General features: G+C 49.9%; 1 protein-coding gene and 1 long non-coding RNA gene across 2 annotated transcripts in view; one reads left to right on the top strand and one right to left on the bottom strand.

Annotated features, from left to right (window-relative positions):
• EPHB4 (EPH receptor B4) overlaps positions 1-23,897 on the top strand; it is a 47,529-nt gene extending 23,632 nt beyond the window's left edge. Inside the window, exons 6-16 of the mRNA XM_084806830.1 lie at positions 1,535-1,659; positions 2,818-2,974; positions 6,442-6,544; positions 7,275-7,345; positions 7,935-8,048; positions 9,831-10,078; positions 11,255-11,470; positions 19,216-19,365; positions 20,496-20,689; positions 21,738-21,893; positions 22,037-23,897. Coding sequence (XP_084662956.1) covers positions 1,535-1,659; positions 2,818-2,974; positions 6,442-6,544; positions 7,275-7,345; positions 7,935-8,048; positions 9,831-10,078; positions 11,255-11,470; positions 19,216-19,365; positions 20,496-20,689; positions 21,738-21,893; positions 22,037-22,160 — 1,658 coding nt within the window. The 3' untranslated portion in view covers positions 22,161-23,897. The remainder of the gene's footprint in view (positions 1-1,534; positions 1,660-2,817; positions 2,975-6,441; positions 6,545-7,274; positions 7,346-7,934; positions 8,049-9,830; positions 10,079-11,254; positions 11,471-19,215; positions 19,366-20,495; positions 20,690-21,737; positions 21,894-22,036) is intronic.
• LOC146343183 (uncharacterized) lies at positions 11,687-17,633 on the bottom strand. Its single transcript, XR_014784008.1, has 3 exons — positions 17,367-17,633; positions 15,626-15,774; positions 11,687-12,824 (listed from the first exon to the last, which is right to left on the bottom strand). It is a non-coding gene; the product is annotated as an uncharacterized LOC146343183 (long non-coding RNA).
• Positions 23,898-24,924: the final 1,027 nt, after the last annotated feature.

The raw sequence follows: 24,924 nt of genomic DNA, 5'->3' as shown, positions 1-24,924 counted from the left end.
TTGTGATTGTGCCTTGAGAATTTCCTTTTTAAAAAGCTCCTACCCATCTTGGACTCCTTTTTTCGTTAGCATTGCTTGCCATGGGACCTTACTGATCATTGTTCTGAGTTTATTAAAATCAGCTTTCCTAAAATCCAGGGTACACGTTTGACTACACTCAGCTTTTGCTTGAGAACCAAGAACTCAAGTACAACATGGTCGCTTTCCCCCAGAGTTCCTGTAACTGCTACTTTATCCACTAAGTCATCTCTGTCGGTTAGGATCAAGTCAAGGATCGCCGATCCTCTAGTTCCTTCCTCTACTTTCTGTAGGAGGAAGTTATCCGCCACACAAGTCAGGAATTTCCTGGAGGGGCCATGGTTTGCAGAATTTGTCTCCCAACAAATATTGGGGAAATTGAAGTCCCCCATTACTACTACATCATGCTTCCTTAAAACATTGGCTATTTGCTTTTCAAAAGTTTCATCCTCGTCTTCTCCTTGGTTGGGTAGCCGGTAGTAGACTCCGACCACCAGGTTCCTTTTATTCTTTGCTCCATGTATTTCAACCCAGATGCTCTCGATGGGGCTACCAAGCTCCTCCTTCTGTATTTCTGTGCAGAGATATGTATTTTTCACATACAGTGCAACCCCACCTCCCCTTCTGTTCCTCCTGCTCTTTTTGAACAAGTTATATCCTTCAAGTGCTGTATTCCAGTCATGAGAGTCATCCCACTAAGTCTCAGTTACACCTATCAAGTCATAATTTCCCTCCTGTTTTAAGAGTTCAAGTTCGTTCTGTTTGTTTCCCATCCTCTGGGCATTAGTATATAGACATCGAAGACCATGTGCTTCATGGTCTGGCTTTCTTCCTACATGTGTCTGAAGACTATTATTGGGCGCTATCAGAGCTGTTCTCTCTGTTGCAGTGCATGCGCCTACGTCCATTGTTACCCCCAACATTACATCTCCTTCCCCTGTAGGATTCAGTTTAAAGCCCTCCTGATGAAGTTCTTCATGCTGTGGCCAAACACATTCTTCCCATCCTTTGTGAGGTGCAACCCGTCCCTTGCCAACAGCCCATCTTCCAGGAAGTGTAGCCCGTGGTCCCAGGATCCAAATCTCTCTCGTCAGCTATCAATGATGATAGCATTGATCCATGTATGTAGATGTTCGGTAAGGTTCGATAAGCAAGGAGAGAAGTGGATTTAACTGGTGTAAAGATAGCATCTGCTAACCCTGGAGCAATAAAGGGTCTCTGACATCTTGCCAACGGAACTGCATTTAGCAGATCTGCTTTTCTAGTTGCTGTGTGAATTGGTGGTTCAGCAGTTGCCCCGCCCACCCATTTCTTATGGTCTTAAATTCTTTTGGGCATGGGAAGCCATCTCTGGGGGTACGCAGTGCATATTTCTATGTGGACCACTGAGGGATTTTATTCTATTTAGCAGTATATAATAAATACATAGATAAATCTTTGATGCGTGAAGGGGTCGCCTACACCTTTTGTGGCAGGTGAGCTGGACTTTCACACCCATCCCCCCTTCTCTCCCCAGTCCCCCAGCCAGTTTCCGAGGTCCAGCCGACATCTGTGAGTCCCAATGGGGTGACCTTGGCTTGGCCGTCCATCCAGCCACCAACGGGGAGCATTTTGGATTATGAAGTCAAGTATTATGAGAAGGTGAGCAGAAGGGGGAGGGCGGAGGAAGGAGAGGAGGCCGCCTCCAGTTCTCTTTGCACGACCATTCAGTTCCTCCTTAGCCAATGTTTGTACTTGTAATCAGGCTGGTAATATGCATGTTTAGACAGAAAAATGGCCTACAACTCCCAGCACTCCCCAATGGCCATGCTGGCTGGGGATTGGGAATTATGGCCCGACACATTTGAAGGGCGCCAGGTTGGGGAGGACAACCCCAGGGAGTTAAGGGGTGGACCCCTGTGTACACACCCTGAGCAACCTCACCTTAAGCTCCAGCAGTAGAGGGCTCTGGGTTTCCCTTTCCATACAAGAGCAAAGTTGTCCACTGGGTATTCTGAGCACCCCTCCTAGTGACGGTGAACGTGGATCTGGGAAGGGTGGCAGTCGTTGCTCTGGATTCATTAACCCTGATGAAAAGGGAGGGATCGTGCGTACATGCATGGCATCAGGGAGTGTGGGGCAGCGGGGTGAGGGAAGCTGTGGGTGCAAGGCAATAGCAGTCCAGCCCAAGAATTCTTCAGTGGCGGAGGTATTCCCACCCCTCCCATCCTGCACCTGCAGAATGAAGTGCTACAGTCTAGCAACAAATGCATGCCATGGGCGACGGCTGGTCATGTGGCTTCGCTCCTAAATCTGAAAGAAGCGCAGCGCAAAGACGCGCGTGCGCAGGGGAGCACCTCAGCCCCGGCATCGTGCGCTGCATTGCGAGCGGCTGTTGCGAACTCCCCTCCCTGGGTTTCAAGAGGAGCTCGTGATGTTCTTGGTGGGGGGGCTGGGAGCTGCAGCTCACAAAGCGTTCAGAACAGCGCTGCTGCACAGGCAACAAAAGGCTCCCAAAATCCAGTGGAGGCGGGTGGCTCCGAGGTCAGTGGGGCAGTGAATCCGCTCCGGGGTTCAGTCAGAATGAGTCAGAACTGCTGCACACCTTGGAGAGCTCCTTTAGAGTTCTGGCTGAAACCCAGAGCAGATTCACCACCCCACTGACCTCAGAGCCACCTGCCCGCAATGCCAAAACTGGGTTCATTCATGTCAATTGAGAGAGAAGGATGTGGAGACACGGGATCCGGTCTGTTTGTTTTTTCTCTGGGGAGCTGATGGAGGGTCAAGATCTGATTCCCCATTCCTCTCCTCCTGCTCCAGGGTGTCGGAGGGCCCATGTTTGTGAAGACCTCTGAGAACCGGGTGTCCCTGACCGGGTTGCGTCGAGGAGCAATATATGGTGTTCAGGTCCGAGCCCGTTCTGAGGCTGGCTACGGAGGTTTTGGGCCCGAACGGGCCTTCCAGACTCAGGGAGCTGGTGAGTAAAAGATGGTTTCGTGTTACTTTGTCACCAGCCACGTGCTGACAGTGTGCAGAACACAGAGGTGCTGCAGGCGCTGCCCCAGGCAGTCAGGGCTGCAGCCTGAAGCTGCTTTGCTTTACTGGGGCTCTCCAGCAAGGCCTGGCGTGCTATGGTCCATGGGGTCACGAAGAGTCAGACACAACTGAACGACTGAACAACAACAAAGAATACTTCTAGCATTTAGGATCACCTTTTGTGGGTGGGAAGAGCTCTGAACAATGCCAGGGCAAAACAAAGAACCTTTAAACAAAAGGTGGATTTATTTACACAAGTGTAATAGAATTTTAAGCCCAACAAAAGATACATGAAATAGCACCCTAGCTAAATACTCTTATTCTTTCTAAGGGGAAGGAAAATCATTTCTCCCCTCTTCTCCGGCTTACTTTCTTGATAAAGTCATGGGGTACTGTGAAATTAAAAATGCTCAATGTTGACCCGTTCCACGCTTGGTGATATCCTTGGAGCTTAAAAGGAATGTGTAAAATAGGCCTGCCTTGGCCGGATCCATAGGGTTGTCAGAGAAATCTGAATTGGATCCAAATGACTTTGGATTTCTGTCAGTTCGACCCGTGGATTCCACAGCGGACTGGCATCTTCCAAGTCGCTGGGATTCCACAGACTCACCGGCCATTTTTTTTACTTTCTAGAATTGTATGCAAATTTAGTTGAATTACTGGAAAATGGGCTGATACATGTTACTCAGGTCCCGTTTGTGGGTTAAGTGCTGGGGACAAAGAGCTTATAAGGGAGCCATGGACTGGAATGGGAGTGAAACTTAGGTTCACAAGCCAGCCGGTCTTTCCTGGAGGGTGGAAAATCCTTGCTGCCTGGAGCCTAAGATGCAGACAGTTATGCTGACAAAGCTGTGGTCAAGCTGTGGAGCAATGGACCAGTATGGCAAGAAGTTACAATGTTTGTTACCCCTCACAGCTCACAGCTCCATGAGTCTGGAGGGTTCCCATGTACCCTGATAAGGCCTGGGGTAACATCAGCTGCCTGAAACTATGGGAAAAGACCATTTTTGCAGGTTTCTGCTCACCCAACATATCTTTCACCAGTCCAGAACTGAATTTCTAGTTGGCAACTGAAAAGAAGGAAAAAGGCCAATCAGAAGACAGGAAAGTTTAGGAGAGTCAGTGGACCAGAAAGCAACTGCACCCTAAGAGAAGGACTTTGTTTTCACTTCTTTCTTTTATTTTTCTCTGTTTTGCATAGCTCTGGTTTTTGCTAACCATTTTTTTGCCAGTTTGGGGGCCTTTGAGTTTGCATGTTTGCCTTCTTTTTGAAAGAACAGGGAATGTCTTACTTTGACCATATCCCTCTTTCAGTTTTTAAGGCTTCACCTGGCCATCATTTCTGCACTAGCTTTTGGGGGCAAGATGTTGGGCTCCTCAGTAACTTGGAACAGATTCAGTTTTTCCCCACTTTTTGATTTTACTCATTGGTGAGGCCCAGACTTCACCACCCTTTTCCATTTTAAAACATTTTCTTCACTTTCAACCCCATCTGGACTCTGCTGGGTCCCACACCTTGGACCCTGGGAAAGGTCTCCAATTTTCCTTTGGTCCACAAGAGCCTGTTCCTCACATCTCTGCTTGGGATAGGTAGCTATAATTTTCCATTTGATTTTTGCCCTTCCCAGCCTCTAAAAGTTTGGACTATACTGCTACACAATTGGAAGCTTTAAGAATTGCATTTAACTAGTTTGGACTGGTGGGAGTTTAAGTGGAGCTAAGTAACAATTCAAACAGCTGCTAATTGGGGCTGCTATATGTCATACCTATTCCGTGTCGTGCTCTAATATAGTATTCCTAATACTGCTGTTTAATAAGCCTCAGCTTATTGTATGTCATACCTATTCCGTGTCGTGCTCTAATATAGTATTCCTAATACTGCTGTTTAATAAGCCTCAGCTTATTGTATGTCATACCTATTCCGTGTCATGCTCTAATATAGTATTCCTAATACTGCTGTTTAATAAGCCTCAGCGAAAGTTTAACTGTAGTTTATTTTGCATGGTGTAATCTTTGTATGTAATAATCACACAGCTTTGTGGTTCATGGTTACAATTGTATTTTCTCTGTAATCATTACATGTTTCACATTTTACATCTGCATGTAGTGTTCTTTGGCATTTACTTTTCTCTGTAAATCATTCGTATCTTGATACTTCCTGTGTGGCATGTTTTTATTTTTCATAAGCTAAAGGTCATTCACTGTTTTCCTGCTTGACTTTCAAAAATATTTTTTCAAATATATGTAACTTTTAAATAGTCAGCTCTGGTTACTCTTTCTTGCTCATTGGGACAAAGGTCAAAACTCATTTTCAATATATATGCAATTTTTTGTAAAAATAACAACAACCCCAAACATTTTGTGCATCTCTGATCTTCCTTCAGCCTCTGGAGTGTAGCAGTCTTTTTGTTCTGTTTTTTGTACATTTTGCTCATTAATCATATGCTTAGGTGAGTAAAATATGCAAAATGTTAGGTGCCAGCAAAAGTTGCAAAAATTGTGGTGGACTTTTCCGTGGACTTTTCTGAAGGGGGGAAATCTCTGATTCCATCAATGAGTGGACGATGGAACAAAAGACAGCTGACAATCCGCAAAACACAGAGCAGATTAAATAAAATCTGTACATCCCTAGTAATCCATGCAATTTTTTCAAGTTTGTGAAGACGAAGCCAAGAAAGTACTCTACTAGCGAGAGAGCATTTAATCGGAGAGCTTCCTTAAAATAACAAGGGAGGAACTGGGCAAGGCAGATCTCTGCACCGCCACGTTTTCCGGATTGACTGTCTGGCCATATTCGTGCTGCTTCTGACCCTTGACTCTTAAGTCTTCGTCCAAATTGAGCTTTGTTCTTCCCTTAATTCCTTGCTGCAGTGGCCCCACAGGGCCTCAGCCCTGAATCTATTTCCCAGCAGCCTGGATCTTTTCCCCAGAACCCTGAGTGGCCACTGGGGCCAAAGGAAGGTTTTATCATGATCACCTTAATTGCCATGCTGGGGGAAGTTTTCAAGGGGGGATACCAGCTGGGAAGGGAACAGTTAACTCTTCCCTTCCCATATGCTGCAACACCCCCTCCCCCCAAAAAAGAAATTTCCCCCTGCAGGGCAACTAAACTGAGAAAAAAACTTTTCCCATTGACTTGGGATAATCTGGATCAGGGTTCAAATTAACTGAAGCATTTATTTTACTTTAAAAGATTTGGATGAGAAATTAATTGGCTGGCTTTGCGTCCTGTGAAATTTAAATAAATCTTAGAAATTGTTTCTGATTTGCATATATAGGCACAAATTAGCATATACAGATTTGTGTCCCGTGGGCCTGGGCCCCAAATCTTTTCAGCGCCTAGCCATGCTCCTGGTTCTCACCAACCCACTGCACCCCAATCTCTCCCTCTCTCTCCACCACGTGCAGAGTCAGGAAGCAGCACGGAGAAGTTAGCGCTTATTGTTGGCACCGCGGCCTTGGGGGCACTGCTGGTCCTGGCGGTGGTCATTGTGGCGATCGTCTGCCTCCGGTATGGCGCTGCACCCCAACACTGAGGGGTGGGAGGGGCCAAGGGCATGTGGGAGGAGCATGGCAGGCAGCAATGCGTGCCCAGAATGGGATTTAGGAGGGGCTGAACCTGGTGTGCAGAGCCTCTTTCGGCCCAAGGGACGAATTCCCCTTGGGAGAAGCTTTTGGGGGCCACATTCCAAAGGAGGGCAGGGCCCAAGGCCCCAAATACCTCAAGTACCACCGTATTGTATTTTTAAGCGCCGGCTGCCATCGCGAAGCCTTAAGAGAGGCATTTCAACCTCGTGGAATGGGGGGGAAACTGCACCGAAGCCAGGAAAGCACCAAACAACTAGCGGTCAGGGGAAAGGGGGTGGGGTCTGGGGAAGGGGTGGGGCCACCTGGGCACCCCGGGAGACTGGGTTGGAACCCCAGGTGGGCTGGATCTGGCCCGCTGGGCTGCGGTTTCACACCCTGAGATAGCAGGAGGGCCGTCCGGGCTTGAATGCATGGAAGGAGCTAGAGAGAGGGAGCGGGAGGGAGTTTTCTTTTAATGAACTGGGCGAGACCAAAATGGCAGCGGGAGGAAGGAGCCAGTCGCTTTGGGAGTGCTGGGATGACCTACCAGGACGTAGGAGCAGCTAAGGAGACCGAGGGGGTGGAGCCAGGGGGCCGTGGCTGTGGCTGCGGCTGCGGCTGCGGGAGGAGCTAGGCGCTGCCTTTGTCGTGACCCCCTTGCCTCCCTTTGGCAGGCGTCAAGGTTCCTCCAGGTCCCGTGAACCGGAATACTCAGACAAGCCTGGACAGTACCTGATTGGCCACGGTGAGTGTGAGATGGGGCCAGTGGGAGGAGCCATGGGGATTGTGGGAGGGGCCTTAGGGGATTAGTGAGAGCATGCTACCCTTTACCGCCACAGAAGGTTCTCCCAAGACTGGTGGAGGATCACAGAATCATAGAATAGAATCATAGGGTTGGAAGGGGCCTACAAGACCTTCAAGTCCAACCCCCTGCTCAGTGCAGGAAGCCTGATTCCCAGGCAGTCTCCCATCCGAGCACTAACCAGGGCTGACTCTGCTTAGCTTCCGAGATCAGATGAGATTGGGCACATCCACACAAGCAAAAGGGGACGGGGAGGGAAGAGGAAAAACTTCAGTAGACTTTCAGCAGGGCTGGTGGAATGAGCCCACTTCCCCTCTCATCTCCTGGATAGTGGGAGGGGGAAGTCCCACTGGAGCAGGCCCAGACGTTCCCTATGCGTGCGCCTGTCTTAATCCCTAGAGATGCCACGGGGGGGGGGGGGGTTGGCCTGGGTCCATGGGGCCCGACCCCAAATCTAGGATCCGTTGCGTCTGTCTGTCATTCTTGGAAGGGACCTTTTGCTAATGGCTCCACCATCCCACCCCCTGCACAGGCACCAAGGTCTACATCGACCCTTTCACCTACGAGGACCCGAACGAGGCCGTGCGGGAATTTGCCAAAGAGATCGACGTCTCCTACGTCAAGATCGAGGAGGTCATTGGTGCGGGTAAGAGCACCAGTGCTGGGCAAAGGCCCTCCACGTGTCAGCCCCAGTGGGCAACCTGTGTCCTTCCAGATGTTTGGGCCTACAGCTCCCCCCAGTCCTGGCCAGCATAGCTAAGGGAGCAGGATGGTGGCAGTTGAGGGCCAAAACCTCTGGAGGGCCACCAGTTGCTCACCCCTGCCTTATGTGGAGGCAGTGAAGGGACCAAACCATCCCTCTTCCCATCTTTCTTCAAGTCACTCTAGAGAGCTGGTTAGGGGAGGTACCCAAGCCCCGTTCCTTGTGCCTTCTGTCAAACATTCTGGTTCCCCAACGTGCTTCCCGCTGGTCTGGAATCCCTTCATATGAACAGAGACAAACAGCAATAGCTCCAGGAAGCTTTCAGGGCTCCATGCCTGTCTTCACAGGCAGGTTCTGTTTCCCCCTCTGTTTTGCAGAGTCAGGTTAGTTTGGTTGAGTTCATTTATTATCAAATCTGATCTCTGACCTTTCTGTAAAGTATTCAAGGCACCTTAAAATCCAAAAGAATAAAGCCGTGCATGATAATAAAAACAAATCAGGGTTGCTAGTAGAACCCAGTGAAACAGACAAAAAAGCCAAAAAGGCAGAAGCAACATAACATCATTCCCAAAATAATAACCCTGAAATAATCATGCGAGAGAGTCATTCCTTGCCGCCTCGCTAAAAAGGAGCACTGGCCTGGCAGTGAACTGTGGCCCCTTGCAGCATTTCTCTCCACTGCATCCCCTTCCTACCAGTAATTCTGTGCACCAGGGGTACCGAGCCTCTTTCAGACTGAGGGCTGAATTCCATTTCAGAGACGCTCTCGAGGGCCGCATTCTAGGGGTGGGAGAGGGCAAAGGCAAAAGGGGCAGGATGAAAAATGCCAGCATGTTTTTTAAACTCTTTCTGCCAGCCACTCAGCCTGAGGAGAGGCAGCCTTTGAGAAGCCGGGGGGGGGGGGGAGACTGGTGGTTGGGGGAAAGGGGGTGGGGCCAGCAGAAGGAGGAGTGGCCATCTGGGGACCTGGGGTGGCTTGGGGCCCCCCCAAAGGGCCAGAGGTTCTGCCCCCTGCTGTGCACAAAGGGGGCAGTAGTCAGTCCATCCTCCATTCCTTTGGTTGAGAAGGGAACCCCTGAGCCAGTGTGGTGAAGAGTCTGCTCCCCAGGACCCGCAGGCCGGGGTTCAGCAGAGGAGCACCAGCTCTGCATGTGGAAGGGCCCAGGCTCAATCTGGGGGAAAGGATCCAGGAGCCGGCGACAGGAGAGTCCTGGATTGCTGCTGCCGGTCAGAGCGGAGGGCGTCGGCCCAGAGGGACACCTTGTCTGGCCTGGCATACAGCAGCTTCCGATGCTTTCTGTGCTCCAGGTGGGGGCCTGCCCCCTCCCTTCTCTGGTACCTGGGGACATAGTTCAGCTACGGGCTTGAACTGGTTTCAGACTGGTTTAACTTGCCTGCCTTCTTTGAGGGAACAGTCTCTTTTGGTGAAAGTGCTGAGAATGTTGGCCCCGTGTTTTCAGCCTCCTGACCATGAAGCAGCCATTCCTGGGGAGGCGTGTCTGTCCACTGGGCCCATTTGCGAGTGTGGAGTGGAGAAATCCCCTAGCTGAAAGGGGCCCCGTCCTGGTGCCCCGGCCGTCTAGCTGCAGTCCTGTTTCTCTTCGCCGTGGGAGGGCCTCACGATGCCGTGGGAACTCCTAAAAGCCCATCCCGATAGTCCGGTTCCCGCCCAGCCGCCTCCCTGGGCTCCTTTCCCTCCTCACCTGACTCCTCTGCCTCTTGCAGGTGAGTTTGGGGAGGTGTGCCGCGGCCTCCTGAAGGTGCCCGGGAAGAAGGAGATCTACGTGGCCATCAAGACACTGAAAGGGGGCTACACGGAGAAGCAGCGCCGCGAATTCCTCAGCGAGGCCAGCATCATGGGCCAGTTTGAGCACCCCAACATCATCCGCCTGGACGGCGTCATCACCAACAGCGTCCCGGTCATGATTATCACGGAGTTCATGGAGAACGGGGCGCTCGACTCCTTCCTCCGGGTACGGGCCTGGCCCTGGCGCGCAGTGAAGCCACGGGGGGCAGGGGTTGGGGAATGAGCCGAGCACCTGATAGAGGTTTTCTTGCCACGTTAATTTCTCAAAGGGTCAGCTGCGCTGGAAACAAGATAGGCCAGCCTTCCCCCAACCTGGCACCCTCCAGAGGTGTTGGACCACAGCTGGCTGGGGGTGATGGGAGTTGTAGTCCAACACCTCTGGAGGGCGCCAGGTTGGGGGACATCTGAGACACACCCTGTAGAGTCAAGTATTTCCTAGGGATGTACAAAACTCACTTACCTTTTCGCGGAATCTTTCGCGGTGGGGGGGCCGCGCCGTCCCTCCCCCCGGAATCCTCGACAGAGGGGGAGGCGGTCCGCTCCTCCCCCTCGGAATTCTCGATGGCCGGCTCCGCTCCGCAGCCAGGCCGCGGAACAGCCAGCCAGGGCCGTCCGCAGCCAGATTTCCAGCCGCAGACAGGCTGGTGCGGACGCAAATGGCGGCCACTGTAGCGGCCGCCATTTGTGTCCAGCCAGACAGCCGTGATAGGCTATGTAAGAATTTACATAGCCTATCACGGCTAACCTAAAAAAACCCGCAGCGTACGCAAATGGCAGCGGCTACGGCGGCCGCCATTTGCTTTCCCTATTTTTCGCCGATTTATCTTACGTAAATATTTACGTAAGATAGAACGGTTAAAAAAAAGGGGAACGCAAATAGCCTAGTGGACGCTATTTGCGTTCCTTTATTGTTCCTGCCCCCTGATCCTGGAGGTGGCACAGAGCCATCAGGACTAGCAGCTGTTGGTTGACGAACCCAGGGAGGATGAGACTAGTCCCCTTGTAAAGCCTTGCCGGCTGTTGCCACCCACTTGTGGAAGCGAGTTCCATAGTTTAGCTGTGCGCTGGGAGAAGGAGTCCTTCCTTCTGACTGTGCGGCGAGGAAGCCTGACTAAAACCAGCCCTCGAGCTTCTAGCAATCTCCTCCGTTTATGCTGAAGACGAGTCTACAATGTGATGGGTGCATAGAAGTCCTAGAATTCAGCATGAGCTTTCTGGGAGGTTGTGTTTCTTGCTTAACTGTTCTGGGGATGCTGAAGATCTTCACTTGCGTCTCTGAGAGGAAAGAGCTTCTGCCCAGCCGTTGTGCCCCTAAACGGCTTTCTCTCTTGCTTGCCTGCAGTTGAACGACAGTCAGTTCACACCCATCCAGCTGGTGGGCATGCTCCGAGGGATCGCATCAGGCATGCGCTACCTCTCCGACATGAGCTACGTGCACCGAGACTTGGCTGCCCGCAACATCCTAGTGAACAGCAACCTCGTCTGCAAAGTTTCCGATTTCGGGCTGTCTCGCTTCCTTGAAGAGAATTCATCTGACCCCACCTACACCAGCTCCCTGGTAAGCACAGCTGCTCCCTTTTTCTGTCTAAAAATGTCCTCCCCCATGCTTGCCCTTCTTTTCTTTCTTTCTTTCTTTCTTTCTCCCTCCCTCCCTCCCTCCCTCCCTCGGGCTTCCCAGTTCTTTCATTGCCTGGACCAGCAACCAGCTCATGTGTTGCGAAATGAGGCGGTCTCAACCGATATGGAAGTGTTAAGGAAATATCCAAGGCAGGTTAGGTTGAACAGTCAGAAATTTATTAAAGCACATCACGGCCATGGGAGAGACAGACGAAACTGTGTCTCTCTTCCCAAAAGAAAACAGGATGCATTTATACAGACTGAACCAAACTACTTATGAGGCCTAGTCAGGCCTACTTTCACAATCCCCCCTTTGAGCCTGTCAGGCTCACCATCCATGCTTGTATTGTTGTCAGTTGTTCTATCTCTTTACCTCTCTCTGTTCTTTTCACATTTCTCTTTGCATTCTACTGACCATCTGGTGCAGTTCAGCTTTATGTATACTTTTAGTAAGGAATTTGATACAACATTTAATCAAATCAAATGATCACATGGAACAAAACAATACAAACAACAATTATGCTTATTACATTGTACATCTTGCTAGGTGGCTGTTTCTGGTAGATCTAAGTAATAGGGTTTAATCATTTTAGTCTCATTTTGTGGAATTGGGATCATTGGTATGCTTCTATGAGCATGGACTGGCACATGGCTGCAGATCTAGCAGCTGGATACATTCAAGTCTACTTGAATCTGGTTCAAAAACTTTCGGGAAAGTGTTACTTGCTTTCACGCAACTAAAGATGTCAAGCAGGACCAGGATGCAGGTGGGCCACATCATGAAAATGTATCTCTGGTGGAGGCTGAGACAACTCTTTCTTCACTAACAGGAGCTGAGCTCACTGTTAGACTTATGCTCACCTTGCCAGCAAGTGCTTGCCTCATTACTGGTCCTTTAGAGGTGGCTATTTTGTAATCCAGAGGAGGCCAAAGTGCCAAAAGTCTAAGAAGATCTTACACGATAGCAGGAAAAAGGGCAGCAAGCCAGTACCATGATGGCAACCAGGTCCAAAGCGACTCAGAGGGCTGATGAACTCTGTATTAGGGCACATCTAGCATTGTCTGGTTCTGGGGCACGTCGTCTCCAGGGGGCAACACTTTCTTGCAGTGGGATGTGGGATCCAGGTAGGCTGTCTTTGCAGCTTCAAGCAGTGTGGTGGTCAACAGCACCTGTTGGGATCTTCTCCCATGAGGCCCAAAGGAAGACTTCTTCTGATGGACTTTGATGTAGACTCAATCTCTAGGCTACAGGTTGTGACACTGTATTGTAGAAACGTCCAGAAGCACTTTTTGACCTGTGAATGGAAAGCCTTCACACACTTCATTAATGCTTGGCAATAGTTCAACACACTCTCATCCCTTACATGTAAGTTAGTATGATGTTCTTTAATAAGTGCTGAAGACAGGAGTCTCATGGGCTTCTTTATAAGGATCTCCTGGGCACTGAGCACAGTTTGTCAGTGTGAAGTGGCACATATGTTTATCAGGGCCAAAGGTAGAGCATCTGGCCATTTAAGTCCAGCTTTAGTACAGATTTTGGGTAATTTGTTCTTTAAGTCTTCATTCTTTTTTTTTCTACCAGCCCTGCTGGCTGGGGATGGTAGGGGCACTGGAAATGCTGTTGAATTTGCAGAGTTTTGTACACACAACTACTAATACATATTTAAAAGAACAACATTTCTTCATTTGAATATTAGCATGTTAAAAGAAAGCATACACATCTCTTAACTCTCAGTTTAGTCACTCTGGTTTCCAGGGGAGTGACAGGGTGCCATACTCTGGGGCTGGTTATCTGAGCAGATGGTGCACTTTCTTTCTCTTAGATGAGAACAGATAACAGACTAATTCACTCAGGATTTTATACAGCAAGTCTCACTAAGTTAGAAAACTGTCAGAAAGTACACACACTGCTGGCCCCTCTTCACCAAGGCCTTTCTCTTTTGGCAGCAAAATAAGTTCTGTCACAGTACAGAAAGAAGCATTCCTTATCATGGAATACATGGAAGGTATACAGTGTGAAGAGTGAATACGGTGCATTATTTTAGCTTCTCTGAGTAGGGAAAAATGTGGCTTTGTGAATACGGCTATGAGAACAAACTCTAAAATCATGAAAACTGCTAACTTCTTAGCCAATCAGCGTGCTTGTGCTATTGATCACTGCATTATTACTGCATATGATTCTGGGCAAATTCACATCTGACTGCTTGCCATTTTTCTGAAACAATCTAATACACTCCTCCCTTGAATTCTCACAGATTCTATATGCAGTCGTTTATTAAACAATTAAAACAAATCATTTATCATTAAGCTTGTTAGGCTATATACAAAGCAAAAAGACAACACAAGAAAATAACAATAACTAATACAACAATGGGACATAGCTTCCAAATCCTGGGAAGTACTAGTTCCCCTCTACTCAGCACTGGTTAGGCCTCATCTGGAGTACCGTGACCAGTTCTGGGCACTACATTTTAAGAAGGATGCAGAGGTTTCAGAGGAGGGGCAAGGAAGATGATCAGGGGACTGGAAACAAAGCCCTACAAGGAGTGACTGAAAGAACTGGGCATGTTTAGCCTTGGAAAGAGAAGACTGAGGGGAGATAGGATAGCGCTCTTCAAGTACTTGAAAGGTTGTCACAGACAGGAAGGCCAGGATCTCTTCTCGATCATCCCAGAGTGCAGGACACAGAATAATGGGCTCAAGTTACAGGAAGCCAGATTCCGGATGAGAATCAGGAAAAACTTCCTGACTGTTAGAGCAATACGACAGTGGAACCAATTTCCTAGGGAGGTGGTGGGCTCTCCCACGCTGGAGGCATTCAAGACGAGGCTGGACAGCCATCTGTTGGGGATGTTCTGACTTGGATTCCTGCATCGAGCAGGGGGTTGGACTCGATGGCCTTCTAGGCCCCTTCCAACCCTACTATTCTATGATTCTATGAATGCACAACACATAGGATTTCAAATCCACTGTTACCTCAGTGTACAAATATATCTCACCAGTGACTTTCAATAAACATTTACACTTACTTAGACCACTTTAAAATCTCATTCTTGTCTTGACAGCACCATTCTAGCTCATGCATCATCCCTCTAGCACATGCAGCATCCCTCAACAGTCAGTTTAGCTTGCATTTTCTTCTTTGTGAAGTAATCTTACTGGTACACACAGCTTGAGCTACAATACATGTTCAAACACATTAGCTAATACATGACCATACAGACGATCTTCATCCAACACTCACTCTCTATTGCCAGTCACACACAGTCATTGTATCTTGATTTACATGGGAGAAGCTGATGCTATTATAGGTTTTAGGTGGCATCTAGGACAATCTGTCTAGCAGACTCAAAGGACAGGCATTTGATGACTAAGAGGAATAAAAAGCCCACACTCTCACATGGCAAGAACCATAGCCACAAATACAGATATAAAGACATTTTCTCTAAAAGCAAAAACAAAGTTGCTGAGTACATTAAACACATTATCCACATTTATGCAACTTGCTTGATCTAAATCATTGTGGCACCTTCACCTCTTAGGGGATTGACTCAATTGACTCTGCCCTTCTTATCTGCTACTACAAGGTGGGGAAGAAGGACCAGGGGAGCTACCAGGCGGCCGTCCAGGGAGCGCCACAGATGATCAGTGTACTGAGAACAACCAGTCAGTCTCCACTTTTGCTTTTCAACATTTGGGCCTGATTTTGGAGTTGTGCAACATCTTCAAAAGTTGCCATGGGAGACTGGCTTATTGCTGAAAGGAATAAGACAGTAGCCCTAGAGAGGGCGAAAAGTTCTGCCACTTAAGCAGAAGTACAGTTAGGCAAAATAATTTTGTTCTATTACAACATGGGAAGTACAGGCAGCATCTCTCTTTAGCATTTCTTTGACAAGACCCGTCCACAAAATATACACAATCTACATTAGTCAGTGGCTCATCTGACAAGTCTGGACGTGGCTTTGCTAGGTGCTCACCCACTTCTAAAGAATCATAAGGGATACTTTCAGAAGCATCAGGCAGCAAAGAAGCAGGATTTGGAGTGGAACAACGTTGCACTGTAATATAACTGCTAGAGAGAAGCAAAATGTCATACCTGAAGAGGCGTGATTGAGACAGGTGCCGAGTCTTTGCTGTAAGTAGAAGAGCTGCCACTGAGGTACACAAAGAGTTAAAGGAGGACATAGCACAATATTTTCAGAGGCTTGAACAAGGAAGGCAGCGGCTGCAGAATCAAGGAAAGTCCTGTAATATGTTACCGGTCAGTTTTTATTTCCATGCTTTTAGGTAAACACACTAAGAGCACAAGATTATTTTTTTTTTAACAAAAGAGCCCAAGTTGTTTTAGAACAGTGCTTGTTTTGGAGCAGTGGAAGCAGATTCAGCTTTGGAAGACCAGGGAAGTGGCTCAGGAATATCTGAATATACTCTGTCAGGGAACAAAGATAGTGCAACCAAGTGTACCCAAAAGGTCTCTGGTCAATAGAAAGAAAAAGCTACAAACCTCTCAGCTGTCTTAGAGGTTTTGAGAAGGAGGGGGAAGCAGCTGGGAGGTGTGAAGCGGCCAGGCTGGCGGGGTCACTTATCTTTCTAATGCTTAGCTTGGCTATAGAAAAGTGGCATCAATGCTTGAATATTTTTTTCAAAAACGTCTTTAGACAATCCATGTAGTCTGCTGTAGTCTCACTTTTGTTTTGCTTACAATTGATTTTTATTTTTTTTTAGCCTAATCCGTTTTCTGCAGCATCTGATGTGCACTTGCTCTAAAGTATTAAGATCAGCTGGTTCTTGATTTGGCCAGTTTACTTGTTCCTTTAATCTAGTGCACACTTCTTGGGGCAAAATAACTCACCTGAGTTGATTCATGCTAGCACAATTAGGATTTTAACAAGTGATCACTGTTTTTATAAATTTTTTGTGGCTTTTCTGATGTTTCAAAATTTGACCTGGTCTTTCAGTTTTTCTTGGGAGTCCTTAAGACTCCACTCCCCGGGACTTAGGTGACTTTTTTTTTGGTGACATCTCAACATACCAGTCAAAGGATGCATTCTCATTGACCCTGTGCCACCTTAGACCTCAAGATTCCAAGGCTCCCTTTAAATGCACAGTTCTGTCCAAATCAAAGGTCCCAACCAAGGGAAATTGTTTGGATGGGTCAAGTTCGATTTGTCCAAAATGTGCACGTCTTAGGTCCATAATTCCTGTGCAGGTACATTGAAGGCAACCTTTTTGGGGCTATGGAATTTCTTTGGAAGAATCCGACCCCATCCTCAATTTGCACAGGAGGGCACAGGAAAACAATCGGGAGGTCTCCACAGGTTGCGAGAAACGAAAGGCACTGCCAAATGCCGAGGTACAGTCAGAGATCGACTCTCACTGAATTGGAGGCACAATCAGTTACTCATGGTCTAGGGAGCTCATACCATGGCAGGGAGTGAAGGAAAGGTCGGGTCACTCACTGCAATCTCCGTTCATTCAGGAAAGGCTTATTCAGGAGGTCTGGTGCCTTGACAGCCAGCTCATACCATGGAGGGAGGGAGGAAAACCCATTCCCACAAGGTTCCAGCAACGATAATTTGCCCTGCTGTTTTTTCCCCTCAGTTCATACCAGGCAACTCCCGTTCTAGTCTTTTCCTCAGTTCACACAAGGCAACTCTCATCCACCTGACGCTATATCCCACAGACCTCTGTAACCCCCCCAAACAAACAAAAACTTGCCAAGTGCTTAAATTACTGACTGCCTCTTTAAAGGCGGTACCCTGTCAGCCAAGGCAGAATTGTCCCATGGGCAGCCTCATGCTGAGTCCCAGACTCAGAGATTTCAAAAGGTCTCTTACCTTGGTGCGCACTTCTGGGATGTTCAGTGAATGGCGGTCCAAATTGGTTTGATTCTCCTCAGCATTTGGGATCCAAGTCACACCACCAAATTGTTAAGGAAATATCCAAGGCAGGTTAGGTTGAACAGTCAGAAATTTATTAAAGCACATCACGGCAGCGGGAGAGACAGACGAAACTGTGTCTCTCCCAAATAAAAGAAACAGGATTCATTTATTCAGACTGAAATTTGGAGAACAAAGAAAATACACTACGCATGCTCAGAACCCAATTAGTACTCAGCACAGGCTTATCAGCACAGCGGCCTTCCTATCTTTAGGGATGAGTTACTTCGGTGGATAGGAATTTCTTGCTTATGAGCAAGTTACAATTACCTTCTCATGGCCCCACACACACACACACACACACACACACACTCAATCAATCCCATCAGGCACCTTGCCTGAACCAAAACTACTTACGAGGCCTAGTCAGGCCTACTTTCACAGAAGGGTTGGGAGGCGGGGGGGGGGGGGGGGAATCACATGAGCCAGGACCCCTGAGTTGTCTGGGAGACGGAGGGAGTCTCCTGGTTAAATGGGGGGCTGGATTGCTCTGGGTTCTCTGGGAGAAGGGGAACATAGGAAACTGCCTTCTACTGAGTCACACCCTGGGTCCACCAGGCCCAGTATTGCCAACACAGACTGGCAGCAGCACCTCTCCAAGGATTCAGGCAGGAATTTTTCCAGCCCTACCAGGAGATGCCAAAGATCAAACCTGGGTCCTCCTGCCTGCAAAGCAGGGGCTCCACCGCTGAGCCACAGCCCCTCACCAGGGAGTCAGGTTGGAAAGCAAGGCGCAGGCAAGAACATAAGGAGAGCCCTGCTGGATTAGGCCAAAGGGCTGTCTCGTTCAGCTTCTGGCTTCCTTGCCATGGGGCCAACCAGATGCTTCTGGGACGTCCACATGCAGGCCAGGAAGGAAGCTGCCCTTCCTTGTCTCCTCCCTGCAATTGGTAGTCAGCGGTACACGGCCTTTGTATATGGGGCTCCCACTGAGCTCTCATGACTGACAGCCGTGGACAGGCCTCTCTTTGCCTACGGATGGGTCTAATCCCCTTTTAAAGCACCACCACATCTGGTTTCTTTGGAGGAGCAGGGGGCGCATCAGGGCAGGGCAGACTTCCCCAACCTGGTGCCCTCCAGATGTGTTAGCTGGCAGCTCCTATCATTCCCAGCCAGATGTGTTGGGCTGCAACTCCCATCATTCCCAGGTACGGGGGAGACCAGGAGTCCTGTGTTGTGTCAGCTAGAGCCAAGGGGTGACTCTGCGGCGGAGCAGGGACGCCTGACGAGCTGGCAGTGCCTCAGATGGAGTGAGGCCTCCTCACTGGTCCAGGGCGCGAGTTCAGGCCTGGAATTCAGGAAGGGCGGCGCTTCCCTCGTGCTTCCTCTAGGGATGTACGGATTTTGGTAAATCTGTCTGTGTTTCACCGATTGTCAAGTGTCTTTTGTTCCATCATCCCACTCGTTGAAGGGGGTTTTTTTTAGGGATCTATGAGTATTTCATTCCACGTATTAGCATATTAGCTAATAGCGCTAATATTATTAATGCACATTAGCCCAAGTGCCCATGAGTGCTGATGTGTATTAGCACAAGTGTGAATTTGCAGGGGGGGGGGGAAACCCAGTAAAAATTGCTCTGCGAGTCCATGGAATCTGTGCAATGCAGAAAAAGCCAGTCTGCTGAGGAATCTGGAGGTCAGATACATAGATATTTGAACTCATTTGACTGTTATGGATAACTCTGACAGCCCTTGTGTGCTCCCTGGTTGATTCTTCTCCCTGCACCCCCCCTCAAATCTCTCCTCAGGGCGGGAAGATCCCGATCCGGTGGACAGCCCCAGAAGCCATCGCCTTCCGCAAGTTCACCTCCGCCAGCGACGTCTGGAGTTACGGCATCGTGATGTGGGAAGTGATGTCATTTGGAGAGAGGCCCTACTGGGACATGTCCAACCAGGATGTGAGTGCTGGGTCCTGCACCAGGCTGCTTCAGGGCACGCTCTGGTGGGGGTGGGCACGGCTGCATTGACACCCCCCTCCGGAAAGTCTCTCTGATAAGGCTTCTGCTTCCCCACCGGGGGCCTTGCTCCCCTGGCAGTGTTCTGCGCTATGGATCATGGAGGCTGGTTGCCATCCTTGTCCTAGCTGCCCCACCTTTCCTTCAGATGGGCAACCCCCCCCAGACCCATTTCCCTCTTCATTAATGCATGTTTTATTGTAGAAAACAGTTTAAAAACAAAGAGATACCATGTAATATACATAGCACATTGTCTCAGTAAAGACCACATTTTAAGATAGGTCGATATACGCACATACACATTGATACAGATCAGGGCTGTGGAACCTCCCACTGCCCAAGGGCCAAATTCTGTTTCAGAGCAGCAGTCGGGGGCCGCCTTCTGGGGCAGGCGAGGCCAAAGGGAAAAGGGAGTAGGAGCAAAGGGGTGGGGCCAAAAATGCCCCCGATGCCCACTTGTTGCGGCTTCAGCCTCTTCCTGCCAGGCCCTCAGCCTGAGGAGAAGCATCTCAAACTTTTCGAACGCCAAAACACTGCGCCAAAGCCGGGAAACGACCCAACAGTCAGTGGCTGGGGGAAAAGGCGTGGGCAGCCACCTGAGTAATTTCCAAGGGCCAGACTGGATGAGCTGGATTTAGCCCACAGTCCTGAGGTTCAACACCCCGATACAGATATACAGACACGCAACAAAAAACAGCTAGGGCATCACATATAACAAACAGAAGTTTAACCCTCTTAATTGTCCACACAGTCTACATAACAGTTGGTACTTGTTGCCTAACTTTTACATAAGGTTTTTTCCGAGAAACAGGTACCAACATTCCAGGGAACCTTTCTCTGCTTTTGAACCCTCCCAGTTTCTGTTATAATATGTGCAATTTAGACATACGTCCCTTCCCCCCCCGCCACAATTTTCTCTGCCCCAATCCCATTTTCTGAGGAAACTCCCCCTCTCCCCCAGGCTCAAAATCCAGATTCTGGGTGGGCTCCAGACAGGAAAGGTCTCCTCCCCCATCCCCAGAGGCAGATTTGGAGTCCCTGTGACCCTCCCTCCATGTCCCTCTCTGTCCCAGGTGATCAATGCAATTGAGCAAGACTACCGGCTGCCGCCCCCCACCGACTGCCCGACGTCGCTGCACCAGCTGATGCTTGACTGTTGGCAGAAGGACCGGAACGCCCGGCCCCGCTTTGCCCAGATCGTCAGCTCTTTGGACAAGCTGATCCGGAACCCGGCCAGCCTCAAGATTGTCTCACGCGGCAACGGAGGGTAAGTCGAGGTGCCCCTGCCTCCCCACCCTCCAAGATCAGATCTCCAAAATGCGTGGGCAGAAGCGATGTCTGAGGGCTTCTTGACACAGTCAGATGTCCATGGTGCCTATCCCAGGGGTGGGCAACTGGTGGCCCTCCAGATGTTTTGGCCGCAGCTCCTGTCAGCCCTAGCCAGCATGGTCAAAACATGATCAAAGCATCTGGAGAGCCACAAGATGCCGGCCCTGCCTCCAGGTGGCAGCCTTTCTCTCTGACCTCTCCGGGAGGTCAGGTGCTCTCTCCTCTGGAAGAGAACGCCGGGGACGGGCCGAGGGCGAGCCGGAGGCGTGACGTCTGCATCGGGCGCCTCCCTGACCCGCCACAGAGTGCCTCCTGAGCCGATGCATGAGCAGCCCTGTGTCGTGAGGAGCATCCCGGGGGCCTCGCCTTGCCCAGCCTGGGGCCCTCCAGATGTCTCGGACGACTACGGCCATGGCCTCCAGCCAGCACAGAGGATGCCAGCATCTGGAGGGCACCGCGTGGGGGAAGGCTGTCTAGAGCAGCCTTCCCTGGCCTGGTGCTGTCCAGATGCTTGGGGCTAACTCCCATAAGCCCCAGCCAACAGGGCCAATGGTCAGAAATGCTGGGAGGTGTAGTCCAAAACATGTGAAGGGCACAAGGCTGCAGAAAGCTGGTCTTGGCCAGGGGTGGGCTGAAGGCAGCTCTCCAGGCGTTTTGAACTTCAGCACCCGTCTCCCAGCCAGCATGGCCAGTGGTCAGGAAGGTTGGGAGCTGAAGGCCCAAACATCTGGGGATCTACTTTCTGCCCCTCCCGCAGCCCCGGAGGGTCCGCCCGGGCTCCCCCTCCCTTTGCCGAGTGCAGTGGATCTTGTCTCCTCTCCCTAAGAACTGCCCCGAGCCCGACAGCCTTGCCTCGGGGACCCTGGAGTCCTGGCTACGAGCTGCACCGTCCAGGGCCTCTCGCGAGGGATGCTGGACTCCTTCCCCACCTCCACCCCAGCCCTGGTGACCCTGCGGGGACCTCCCTTTCCCTCCTTCTCTCCCAGGCCGTCGCACCCACTCCTGGACCAGCGGCTCCCCCACCACTCCTCCTTCGGGTCTGTGGGCGACTGGCTCCGAGCCCTCAAGATGGGCCGCTATGAAGACAACTTCGCCAATGCGGGCTTCACCTCCTTCGAACTGGTCAGCCAGCTCTCCACTGAGTGAGTGCGTGTGCAATGCCAGAGGGAGTCCGTTGGTCAAAGGGCCCTTGGGGTGGGGGGCAGCGTGGGCAGGGCGAGGGCTGCAAGGGAGGGGAGGAAATGCCGCTTCTGACCTCTGCGCCTTCTTTGGCTTCCCTCTGCAGAGATCTGCTGCGAATCGGGGTGACTTTGGCCGGGCACCAAAAGAAGATCTTGTCCAGTGTCCAGAACATGCGCGCCCAGAGCAAAGGCGGCCCGTCGGTCGGAGCCAAGGGGGGACGTTACTGATCCCAGGCCGCGAGGGACAAGAATCAAGTGTATTTCTTTGTAACCTTCCTGGGGGCTCCAGTGACCAGGAATCGAGCTCTGAAGATGTGGCCTCTTGACTTGGGGCATCAGCTGCCTCCGCCCCCCGCCCCCCAGGCCCATTTTTCTTTTTCACTTTTTCTGTTGTGGAGCAGCATATTCAGCAGGGTATAAGCAGCTCTCTTTCATTCTCCTCCAAATATCTTTTTCATGGGAAGGGCTGCCAAGATATTTTAACTCCTAGACTGGCTCAACGAAGATGGTAGATTTGGGGGCGGGGGGTCCAGTCAAGTTATCCAGTGGCCACATCTAGATTGGGGATTTGTTATCCTTTCAAAGTGGCTGCTCTCCACACTGGCAAAGATGGCTGCCAAAATCTGTGTCTTCCGTCCCTGGCCCTGTCGTTTGGGTCTCTCACTTTGTGGGTTGCTGAAACTTCCAAGGCATTGGTGCCTTCACGTAGCCTTCCAAACCCTCAGGATAGTGGAAATGCCAAAGATGGCCTCACATTTGCCAGTTTTGCTGTTGTGTCACAAAATGGCAGCCCTTCTGTTGTCTTCGGAATGGCTGTTCTGTTTGTTGGAGATGCCAAAATGGCTGCTGTGCTTCTAAGATGGATGCTGGGCTGAAATGTGCATGGGAGGGAAGAGGACATGGAATTCTTTCACTGTTTCCAAGGACTGCCTGGTTTTCAAGATGGCTGCCATTGCAGGAACACTAAAGTTTAGCAGTTAGATTTCTGAAATGGAGGTTGTGGATTTGCTGTACCACTCTGCCATCTTTTTTTAAACCTTTGCCTCACCAGAGTGGTGCCCTGTTTGGAGAACATGTATGGGATAATCACCAGAGGCCTTATAAAATTTGTTGCCGATACTTTTGAGGCTCTGTCCGAGGAATGGAGTCTTACTTGAAGAAAAGCTGACCTATGACAAGGGGGACGGAGCTGGGGTTCCTGTGCGCTTGAGGGTGCCACCCCTAACTCTCCGTGGCCTAAAAGCCAAAGAACGACTGGCGTCGGCATGTTGAAGCACTTGTCAGTGTCACCTGTAGAAGAGTGGAACTTTTAGATGATGTCATATCCGTGCAAAGCGGGAGGAAGCTAGCCGCTGTGTAATGTCACCGGGAGCAGGAGTGACAGCATAACCTCTGCCCAATCATCCTGGAGCAAGAAGCTTTAATGGAAATGCCCTGAATATGGGATGAACCATTGTGATAATATAACCGTTTGACAATCAGAAAACGCTGCACTTTCTGATGATGTCATTCATTGTGATGATGTCACAGGAGAGGAAAAAGTGAAGCCTTGGATGGTGGGTATTTCATGTTGCCTTTAAGGGCACTGGCCATGTAAGACCAAGAGTAGCTTGGAAAAGACTAAGGATATCCTGGGCACTTGACTGTGATGTCATTGTGGTGTGACAGCAAAACCCAGCTGTTCTTTCTGTGATGTTAGCTGTGATGTCATCTCTGTGTGACTGCTGTGCTGGGATAGTGGGATGCAACTGCAGAGGAGCTAGAGCTGGTGAAAGGAGATTTCTAGTTTCACTGTACTGACATCAAAACAATGTGCCTCTGAATAATAATGTGGGCGCTGATAGATGTCATAGGAACAGGCCTGTGATGTCATAACCGAGCGCTGCTTCTTTTGTATCATGTCTTTAACCTTCATATTGAAGGTGGTGATGTTGCTTTTTATTAAAAAAATGTATCTTATAAACCAAAATTAAGGGAATGTTGCCTGGGGGTGGGGGTGGGGTTGCTGGTGGTGGAAGAGTTTGGTGCTATAATTGTAACAGCCTTCCTCCATTCATCCTCCATTTTTCTTTTCTGAAGCTGAAAGTGGTGAGGCTCCACCACAAGGTTCCAGGGGCCAAATTAAGGGATGGGATGCCAAATTCCACACCAGGAGGGGTTCCAGTTCTCCTTTGTACCTGGAACTGTGAACCTTTTTTCTTTCCAAAGGAATAGTGACTGTCCAATCCGAGATCCAGATAAATTATGTCTAGGACTACAGATGTTTTGCTACTTCAGTCTTCCCCAACCAGGTGCCCTCCAGATGCATTACAATTTGCATCATTCCCAGCCAGGATGCCCTATGGGATGATCGGAGTTGCAGTCCAACATATCTGGAGGGCACCAGGTTGGGGAAGGCCACTCTACTCGGTGCCTCTGAGATCCATTATAGAATCATAGAATAGTAGAGTTGGAAGAGGCCCATAAGACAGTCGAGTCCAACCCCCTGCTCAATGCAGGAATCCAGGTCAAAGCATCCCTGACAGGTGGCTGTCCAGCTTCATCTGGAATGCCTCCAGTGTGGGAGAGCCCACCACCTCCCTAGGGAATTGGCTCCATTGTCATCTTGCTCTGACAGTCAGGAAGTTTTCCCTGATGCTCAGCCAGAACCTGGCTTCCTGTCACTTGGGCCCATTATTCCGTGCCCTGCACTCTGGGATGATCAAGAAGAGATCCTGGCCTTCCTCTCTGTGACAACCTTTCAAATACTTGAAGAATGCTATCCTATCTCCCCTCAGTCTTCTCTTCTCAAGGCTAAACATGCCCAGTTCTTTCAGTCTCTCCTCGTAGGGCTTTGTTTCCAGTCCCCTGATCATCTTCCTTGCCCTCCTGTGAACCCTCTGCATCCTTCTTAAAATGTAGTGCCCAGAACTGGGCACGGTACTCCAGATGAGGCCTAACCAGTGCTGAGTAGAGGGTAACTAGGACTTCATAGGATTTGGAAGCAATACTT

This window comes from Heloderma suspectum, chromosome 6 (genome assembly GCF_057233095.1).
Source record: "Heloderma suspectum isolate Gila_16-S chromosome 6, 16-S_ref, whole genome shotgun sequence".
NCBI classification, from domain to species: Eukaryota; Metazoa; Chordata; class Lepidosauria; order Squamata; family Helodermatidae; genus Heloderma; species Heloderma suspectum.
The sequence above is the reverse complement of the archived record's forward strand: the minus strand, read 5'-3'. Positions and strand labels throughout refer to the sequence as shown.